The 10,781-nt window shown below is 35.8% G+C and overlaps 1 protein-coding gene across 1 annotated transcript; it reads right to left on the bottom strand.

The window, feature by feature from the left end:
* Positions 1-1,634: 1,634 nt before the first annotated feature.
* Positions 1,635-3,835, bottom strand: LOC114173317 (Leucine-rich repeat (LRR) family protein). Its single transcript, XM_028057615.2, has one exon. It carries the CDS (start codon positions 3,797-3,799, stop codon positions 1,802-1,804), a length of 1,998 nt encoding a protein of 665 aa, XP_027913416.2. The 5' UTR covers positions 3,800-3,835; the 3' UTR covers positions 1,635-1,801.
* Between the last annotated feature and the right edge of the window lie 6,946 nt (positions 3,836-10,781).

Below are 10,781 nucleotides of genomic sequence, written 5' to 3'. Positions count from 1 at the left end.
ATCATTGTGGTGTCATTCTCTTCCTTCGAACCATGCACACAGAACCCTTCCCTTGTAGTCTGAAAAATTGCCATTGTCAAACATCGAAAGCTGCCATTGAAAAACCCCAACTCCATTCTTTTGCACCCACGAAGGCTTCCAACGATTGTAGGCATTTGGGGAGGTTTTAATTTGGTTTTCCCTCACCTTTTGTTGACAGCCCCTCCATATTTGTGTGAAGTATTTTTGCGTGGTTCTTCTGTGGCATAAGGATTCTCGTATTCATCTTCTTCCTCTACAGAGATTTTAAATGTATGTGCATCTATGGAAAAACTTTCCTGACCCATTTTCAAAATTAACCTGCAACCCAAGACCAATTACGTTGCAACCCACAAGTGACTTTTTGCACAAAATAAAATCACAGATTTGGAAAGTACAGTTAAAAACACAATTCTCTCCCATACTTGTTGGACCCCAGCCTGTGCACACCAATAACACACCTCATACCAGCATTTCTAGACCAAATGTATGTGCAAATTGGGGAAAAACTTCTCTAGCCCATTCTTAAATTTAATTTGCAACTCAACACCAATTAATTTGTAACTCACAAGTGATTTTTTGAACGAAATAGAATAACAGATTTGAAAAGTGTAGCTAGAAACACAAATCCCTCCCATACATGTTGGACGCTAGCCTGTGCACACTAATAACACATTTCATCCCACTGCTTCTAAACTAAATATATGTGCAAATTAGGGAAAAACATTACTAGCCCATTCTTCAATTTAACTTGCAACCCGAAAGCAATTAAGTTGTAACCCACAACTGACTTTTTGCACGAATTAAAATCACAAATTTGAAAGTGCAAATGGAAAAACAATTCCCTCCCAATTTTGTTGGATCCCAGCTTGTGCACACCAATTGCACACCCTATCATAGTACTTCTAAACCAACTGTATATGCATATGTGAAAAAACTTCCCTGACCCCTTTTTAAAATTAACTTGCAACCCAAGACATATTAAGTTGTAACTCTCAAGTGACTTTTTGTGCGAAATAAAATCACATATTTAGAAAGTGCAACTAGAAACACAATTCTCTCCCATACTTGTTGGACCCTAACCTGTGCACACCAATTACACACCCCATCCCAGCACTTCTAAACCAACTATAGGGACACAACCAAATCACGGGTGCACACATAAAACCTAAACAAAAATGGATAAGAGAATGGCACAACAATGGGGTTGGATAATGACAATAGAACGGGAGTTCCAAATTGGGGTTCAAGAATGTGAGAATAGTTTCAAAAATGGGATTCGAGAGTTCAAAAATGGAGTTTCGTAATTGAGAAATGGGGTTGAAAAAGAGGGAAAGAGAATGCACTTTTGATGTCCACGTGCCGAATAAAATTCCTTTCTCAAGTGCCAACGTGGCAATTTAAAATTAAATTGAAAATCAAATTAAAAAGCTCATTCCACGTAAGGTGGTAGAAAAAGTAGGAAAAAAAAGATTTCAACCAATATTTTTCTTTTCGAAAAACGAAAGCAAAAGTGTGAACAGAGAATTAAGTTTCTTTTTTGAACCATTAGTACTAGTTATGTTGTGGCAGTAGTTGATTACGAATAAGAAGATGCTATAAGAATTAGAACTCAGTTTGATGAAGCCCCATATATATATTTCATAGAATTAGAATTCGCGGAGATGAACCCCCTTAAGTGGTTACACAGAATCCAAGGACATGAAGTTCAGTTTTTCACCAAAGACTCTTGGGAACCATAGCAAAAAGAAGGACAAAGATGTTAATGAAATTACAGACTCTTTTAGTTGTATCCAACAATTGCCGGTGGAGGAGGTGACTTGTATGAGGAGCCATAGATTGGTGGAAGGAAAACATCGTCCCATACTGGTGGTGGTGGAGGAGAGTACACTGGTGGTGGTGGGGAGGAGACTGGAGGAGGAGGAGAGTAAACTGGTGGTGGTGGTGGGGAGTACACTGGTGGTGGTGGTGAGTACACTGGTGGTGGTGGTGGTGGGGAGAAGACTGGAGGAGGAGGAGAGAAAACTGGTGGTGGTGGGGAGTACACTGGTGGAGGAGGAGAGGAAACTGGTGGAGGTGGGGAGTACACTGGTGGTGGTGGTGGTGGGGAGGAAACTGGGGGTGGTGGTGGGGAGTACACCGGTGGTGGTGGGGAGAAAATTGGGGGTGGTGGAGAGGAAACTGGTGGAGGAGGAGAGTGAACTGGTGGTGGTGGTGAGAAAACTGGTGGTGGAGGGGAGAAAACTGGTGGTGGAGGAGAGTTGACTGGTGGTGGTGGTGGTGGTGGGGAATAAACCGGTGGAGGTGGAGAGTTGACTGGTGGTGGTGGTGGGGAGTGAACTGGAGGAGGTGGTGAGAAAACAGGAGGTGGTGGGGAGTGAACTGGTGGAGGTGGTGAGAAAACGGGAGGTGGTGGGGGGGGAGAGAAGACGGGAGGAGGTGGTGGAGAGTGTACCGGTGGAGGTGGTGAGAAAACGGGAGGTGGAGGAGAGTGAACCGGAGGAGGTGGTGGTGGTGAAGAGTGTACAAGCTTTGGTGTCTCGGGTTTAGGAGATGGAGTTGGCTTTGGTGCTTCTCCACAGTGCTTGCTGCAATCCACAGGGCGAGTTAGCTCTGGCAAGCACATCTTGGATGACTTCTGATCCTTCTTTCCTGTAAAACAATTGTGTGAGTCATCCAAAGCCACCACCGAATTGGGTGAAGGCACGCAGCTAAGAGCTTCTCCATTGAAGTAGTTGTGAGAGAATGTGAAGTTCTTCAAGGAAGGAAGTTGGCACACACTGTCAGACACATATCCACTGAGCTTGTTGTGCGAAATGTCTATCACCTCAACCTTCTTCAATTGTGACAAGTTAGGAAGAGTCCCTTCAAACCCATTGCCGCTTAAATCCAAAACCGTGAGGTTTTCCATCTTTCCAACATCCTGCGGGAAGCATCCTCCCAGGTTGTTTCCTATGAAGACAATCTCGTTGAGGTTCTTCATGTTTCCGAAAGAGCTGGGGATGCAGCCTTTGAAATCGTTGTAGGCAAAGGTGATGACCGAGGCGTTGGATTTTCCTATGGTGTCTGGGATGACGGATGAGAAACGGTTGTTGTTCAAAAAGATTGCATCAAGATCCTTCTCAAAAAGCTCTGGGGGTATGGGTCCTTCAAAGTCATTGAATCTGAGGTCCAGGTACTTCAAGTTTGGCCATGTGAGAACCACAGAAGGAAACCGACCAACAAACCGATTGTTGCTGATATCATACTCATGCACAAGTGTGAGATTGAGCAAGTTCTCTGGGATCACACCGCAGAATCTGTTGGAGTTAATGTGAAAAAGTGCAATATCTTCCAAGTGTCCCAACTCTTCTGGGAGGCTGCCAGCAATGTCTGCATTGTTCAGATCAATGCCAGCAACCACAAGCTGGGTGGGATCATGAAGGGAAGGAGCACAATACACACCATTGTAAGAGCAAACATCTTCACCTACCCAGTTGCCGGTGATGTTCAAAGGGTCGGAATAAATGGCCTTCTTCCATGCCTGAAAAGCAACATGGGCCTTCTTCAGTCTTTCATTTGTTTTTCTTGTTGGTGGTGGAATAAGGGGTTCATCGTTTTCAAATTCTATTTCGGGTGCTGGTGCTGGTGCTGTGGCTGGGACTAGTAGTGCATCATCTTCAACATTGGTTGGATCAATTGGTTCAGAATGGATTAGTTCAGGAAGATGAGCACTTGAAAAGGTTGAAAAAAGAGAAAGAAAAACGAAAAGAAGAGCCTTGTTTGAACAATGGTGAGCCATATCTGACTCCCTTGGATGGCCCAAGGCTCAAGATTGCGGTGTGATGAGATCAATGAAGAATGCATTATTTATAGATGTAGAAAACAAGGTTTGTCAAAAATTATAGCTTCTTTCTAGTTTTAGTTCCGAATAGTATGGATTCTCTCTAAACTATACCCACAAATTTTGGCACGTTGCATGCATATTTAGAAAACATGTACGTTGTGATGATGCTTAGATAATAATAAACCCATTGAATCGGTCCTCCTTCAACAAACTAAATACTAATTTTCATTTAAAAATTAATAATAAGAAGAAAATTAAATTAAATATAAGTTAGTGTAAAATATATTAGAAGTATTGTATTAATATTTTTTAATTGTTTCAAATTTTTTTTCAAAAAAAAAAACAATTGAATATGAAAAATTTAGAAGTATATGGTTAAATATTTTCTATGGTTTAATTTTTTTATTTCTTTGATTTCTTTAATTTTGTAATATATTTTTTTCAAAATTAATAATAAATTAGGAGGATAATTTTTTTTCTTAAAATTAAATGTATTTAAGATGAAATAATATTTATATTTAAGATTTAATTTCATAAATTTAATTATAAAAAAAAGTTTAATAAATCTTTTGTAAGTTATTAAAAAATAGTTTTGGAATTATTTATTTTAAAATTTATTCCACCTGATAATATGCATTAACTTTTGCATCTTAATTCGGGTGTTGTGAATTTTATAAAAATATGATAAACATTGTGTTTTTTTGTATTTTTTCAGCTTAATATAAAAACTTTAAAAATGATATTTTAGAACTATTAGAGTATCTAAAATAATAAATAATGATACTCAATTATTTTAATATTAAAATGCTAAAGTATAAATAGAAGTTTTATAAACGACTTTCATTATTATAAATACATTATCTCTCTAAAATCCTTTTCCTAAGAGTTCTTTCAAATCTTTCTAGGATTGCTTATCATGTGTTCATCTTTTTGAAGATCGGAGACTGTCGTGTGATCCTTGCAGTGAGATCTTTAAGTTCATCTGATCAATTTCTTCGATTGAGTAAGTTGATTTTCTTCTATTTTATCATGATCAATTAATTTTCTTGTTGCATGTGAGTGAATTTTACTCGCATGTGGTGTTTGAGTCATCTTTGTGAGTCTCTATTGTTCAGTGATTCTAACGGTCTGTCCTGATCATGTTTGTGTTGTTCCTGGGTTTAGTTTGGGCATCTTGTTGAATTGAAGGAGGTTGGGTACTCTTGTAGCTATATGAGTTATCTCACAGGTAGGGATGGCAATGGGGAAGGGTGGGGACGAGTTTTGCTATCCCATACCCATCTCCATAGAAAAATTTCATCCTCATTTTCATACCCAAATCCAACGGGTATCAAACTTTTGTCTCATCCACATCTCCACCGGGTAATGGGTATATTCTCGTACTCATACACGTACCGGTTTTCTTAATGTTTCAATATTAATTAATTAATTTTTATAAAATAATCAAAAATTTGGGTAAAAGAAACATAATATTATCAAATATTCAATATTAAGATAAAGGTTGTTTGTTCGATATCAAATATTTAGAAAGAAATTATAATTATATACATTTCAAATTAAAATGCAAAAGAAAATTTGATGAGAACCAAACATTTATTAAATTTTTAAACATTAATGAAACCTAGTTGACAAAAAATTAAAAATATTTTTAAAAAATATAAAAGAAAAACAAATATTCTAATTAAAATATATTTTAAATGTATGTTTAATTCAATTTTTTAAATTCTAATGAATATCTTTTCAATACATTAATAAAAGTTATAATGGATCACTTGATCAAAATCACACAAAGAACAAAGATTAAACTACTAATAATAAAATCTTAACATAGATCTTGTATCTTTTGAACTTCAATATATGTTGGATGGTAATAAAAAAAATCATGGCAATTACATTAACTTTTTATATTATAGTAAATAAAACTTATTTATTCAATTATAGTGACAAAATTACATTATGATAATGAGTTAGAAAATAAAAAATAATTATACAAAATATATCATATAGTATTCTACATTATAAAAATAAAAAATAAATAAAAATATTAAAAATTTATCAAATGTGTGTCTTAGAAACAATTTGAGAGACTATTGAATTAAATCACACAAAGAAAAACAAATATATAATTAAGGGTATGATAAGATAAAAAATACCTTATAGACCTAAGAAAACTTTTCAAATATCAATATAGTTAATGATCGAGAAATAATGTAAATTGTTTTAGTGAAACAAAAGAGTTCTTCAAATGAAACAAAAATTAATAATAATAGAATAAAGAAGATAAATTCTATATATTACCTAGTAAATGAAAGGTTTATACTACTAAACATTTAAATTGAGAGTATTAAACATTCTCATGTCAAAGGAAATTATACAATAAATAAAAATATTAAAAAATAATAGAAATATTCAAATATGAGAAATAAAAAATAAAAAGTGTGTAGTATATATATATATATATATATATATATATATATATATATATATATATATATATATATATGTATATGCATATGTATGTATATATATACATACATATGCATATACATATATATATATATATATATATATATATATATGTATATGTATATGTATATGTATATGTATATGTATGTATATGTATATGTATGTGTATGTATATGTATATATATATATGTATATGTATGTATATGTATGTATGTATATATACATACATACATATACATACATATACATATACATATATATATATATATATATATATATCTATATATATATAAGGGTACTTAATTAACTATGAATATTTTAATAACTTAAACGAGGACAGGGATATGGTGGGGACGTGTATTATGGTGGGTATGGGGACGGGGATGGGACGAATATGTACATCTCCACACCCATCCCCACACCCAATTAAAAAATTCAAGAATTTCTCATACCTATATCCATACTCAGTCAATGTGGAGATTTCCTGTCAAAACGGGGGAAGATTCGGGCAATACCCACATGAACAAGTTTATTTGCCATCCCTACTCATAGGTAAGGGAAGCTAGCCTTAAACTTGTGTCTAATGAGTGTTTTTGATTTGTGTAATTGCTTAGATTGATAAAGTTTGAATTAGTATGATTTTTGTTAGTTGATGTTGTTTAAATTGAAATTTGTAATTTTATTGTACGTTGTTGATGAATATTGTGGTAATTAGGAGAAATTGGAATCTGAGTGATAGGTCACATTAGTACCAATTGCTATGTTATAAAAAATGTTAAGGATCAATCTTAAATAAGAGTACCAATTTGAACTATGAAATCAGGTCCAGGTCACCTAAACACCAAAAAGAAGGGGGCAAATTGTTGTTTCTGATACAATGTCGGGTGCCATTATAGTGTTGTTGGGTGCCAGGTCACTAACTTGGTGTTGCCGACACCACTTTTGGACCACCGAGCGCGAGAAATCAATGTTTTCCGAGGCTTGGGCACCGAGCGCCACCCTGTTTTCTAGTTTGCACCCTCTTGGTAAAATGAAGATTCCTACTTCGTTAACCATTAAATCTAGCTAAAATTTTGACAGTTAATCCTAGACACGTGAATCTTCATTTTGACCAGTGGAATCTTTATTTTGAAGTATATGATTACAAAAATGAATCGTTTTGATGTACTTTGTGTATGTATATGTTTGAGATTGTGATTGATTGAGATGGAATTGTTGATGTGTGAATATGAAAAGGAGATTAAGAATGTATATGATAAAGGTATGTTTTGAATTTTTGTAGGATATTTTCCGAGGAAGAAATCCCATTGGTAATGTGTTTTCACTAAGTTGTGCTTTGACAGTCTGGACTGTTTCATTTTGTGAAGTTATCCTAAACTCAACTAGCTATTCGTACTCATGTAGAGGAGAATGGTTAGGTGGTGAGTGTAGCAAGAGGTCTTGTCATAAGGATGGTCCCATTATTCTTATGATTGTCAAAGGGATTAACCTTGTGTGTGGTAGCTCGGTAGAATAGGTTATATCACTACAAGTGCATGGTTTCACTAGTTTGACACAAGTGCACGTATCCAGATAATATTGAGTCTAGAAGAGTAGGATCTTAATATGATATGTTGTGTGGTTGTGCTATATATTTTGAAATTGGAAATTCATATGAATATGGACTATTTTAGAATGTATTTATATCATTTTATTCAGTTAGCTAACCCTGCTTGTCTTCTTGTTTGTCTTGTGTTTTGTTCTTTTCTTTTACTATGATCACCAATGTGGTATGAGTAGAGAATGATGCATGTATTGATGCATCAAGGGATGTGAAGGGGCCTTCAGCTTGAGGCTTTGTTTAGTTCGATAAAATATATGTACAATTTTGATAGAAACCCTTAAGGGTTTAATCTTTAAGTTTCTTCTTATGTTTGTATAGTTAAATCCCTTTTGGATGACTGTATAAATATATTATATGTGCGTGGATTTATAAGTTTATGTTATTAATATGTACTTCTTTATTTTGTAGTTTCACTATTAAATGGGATGTTACATAACACAATGGAATGACTTCGAAAAGCATAAGAAGTAACTTAGTTGTTATAAAAGTTACTTAAAAACACCCCAACAATCTTAATTAACATGAAAATAATGACCAAACCATGACCTTTGCATCCTTAATTAGGGTGTAGTGAATGTTATAAACATATGATAAACATTGTTTTCTTTAGTATTTTTTTCAACTTAACATAATGGAATGACTTCAAAAGGCATAAATAAAGTATGTTAGGTGTTATAAAAGTTACTCAAAAACACCTCCAAGAACCTTAATTAAGAGTCAGCTTCTTAATACATAATAAGTCCATTGTAGGCATGAACTTAAGTTTTACAAACGACAACATTGAAAAAAATTATATGGTACTTATTAAGGGAAACTTGAAAGGACACAAACTTCTTATGCCAAACATAAAGAAATAAATACAAACTTTTCGACCTTCATTGTCGTTGCTTGAGGTAGAGGTTGAGGTATTTGTGTCTAGACCTATAGTAATACGGCCAAATTTTTGCCTAATACGGCCAAATTTTTTCCAAAGCCAACTTGGCCAAATATGACACATTTGGTCGGGTTGACTCCACTGAATTCGTCGGTCGACTATGGCCAAAATTCGATCATAACCGACTCAACTGAATATGGCCAAATTTTGTCTAGGGTTGACTCGATCGAATACGGTAAAGTTGGGCTAGGGTTGACTTGACCAAATTTTGGTCATGCCCAACTCGACTGAATTTGACCAAATTTAGGTCGAGGCCAACTCAACTGAATACTTTCCAAATTTCGGTTATAACCGACTCAATTGAAATGGCCAAATTTCGTCCGAGGCTGACTCGATCGAATATGAACCAATTTGGGTCAGGACCGTCTTGGCCAAATTTTAGTCGAGGCCGACTTGACTGAATTCGACCGATTTTCAATCAAAGTCGACTCGACTGAATATTGTTAAATTTCAGTCACGACCAACTTTGTTGAAACGGAAAAAATTTCGTCCAAGGCCGACTTGACTGAATATGGCCAAATTTGGACCAAGGCCGACTCAGCCAAATTTCGGTCGAGGCTTACTCGACTGAACTCGACCGAATTTCACTCGGGGCCAACTCGACTAAATTCAGTCAAATTTTGATTGTGTCCGACACGGCTGAATACACCAAATTTCGATGTCCTAGGCCGTCTCAACCGAATACGATTAAATTTGGGCAAGGGTCGACTCGACCAAATCTCGACCAGGGCCAGCTAAATTGAATACAACCAAATTTTCAGCAGAGCGACTTCGCTAAATACGATCAGATTTCGTCTAGGGCCGACTCAGCCCAATGCGGTCAAATTTGGGTCGAGGTCAGCTTCGCCAGATACGTGCCCTAGGGGACCGAATTCCATCCTACGGCAAAATTGTGCTATGTAGGTAAATATTACCTATTGTATGCTACCTTGGTGATTTAAAAAGCAAAAGCAACCTATTCTACTACAAAAAAAAAACATTATAAGAAGTGATTGCATACTCAGTGAAAATGGGATAAGAATAGTATAAAAACTAGGGATGTCAAAATGGGTCGGGCCCGACGGGCCGGCTCGTTAGTCCGACCAAAAAAACACGGGCCAAAACTGAGACAACCCGACCCGCCAAGCCCGCTAACCTGTCGGGCCAACCCACGGGCCAAAACAGGCTAGCCCGCAACCTGTTTAACCACTGATAAACATTTGCAAAAATCTCAAACTTTTGCAAACTCTCATCTTCTCCACCACTCCTTACTCTTTCGTCTTCAACATCAAACTCGTCTCCTCTATCAGACTCACTTTCTCATCTCACTTCTCTCGATCAACAAAGCCAACCATCACACTAGCACGCAACGCAACGACCACACGACACAACGACCACACCACCACGAGACTCGACGCAGCCACCACACCACCACCACGAGGGAGAAATGACCAGCACCGAAATGCAAGGAGGTTCCAACGCGAGGATGAGGTTCTGACGAAGCAGTGGCAACCACACGAATAGGTTCTGATTTGTTCCCCAAAATTGAAAACCCCATGATTAAAGGCCCTAATCTGATTATGCCCTAATTGTTTCCAAAAATTGAAAACCCTAACAAAGGGATTGGTATTATTGTTGATTTGGGGAGTCCCTGAATAGGCCTATGGTAGACAGAAGTGGCAGTTGTAACATCCTGACCGAATGTTACAGATTTAAATAATAAAATAAAGAAATAAATAATAAAATAAAATAATGAAATAAAAACTCATTAATTATAAATCCATTTCCCAAAAACGTGGGAAATTTTAAAACTTTATTTACTCCAATAATAATTCCAAAATTCTTGAATATAATTACTTTTACCATTAACAAATAGTCCAGTAATATTAAAAATTACAACTGATTTGAAATCATAAAGACAATGTAAAAACTCTGAGAAAATTGCCCCAAGACTA

Source organism: Vigna unguiculata, chromosome 2 (genome assembly GCF_037176805.1).
Source record: "Vigna unguiculata cultivar grain cowpea cultivar isolate G323 ecotype 2 chromosome 2, ASM3717680v1, whole genome shotgun sequence".
Classification (NCBI taxonomy): Eukaryota; Viridiplantae; Streptophyta; class Magnoliopsida; order Fabales; family Fabaceae; genus Vigna; species Vigna unguiculata.
This window is presented reverse-complemented; position numbering and strand designations above follow the sequence as displayed.

Excerpts from the sequence above, each read along its gene's own strand:
- LOC114173317 (XM_028057615.2), bottom strand. The coding sequence starts at position 3,799 with ATGGCTCACCATTGTTCAAACAAGGCTCTTCTTTTCGTTTTTCTTTCT.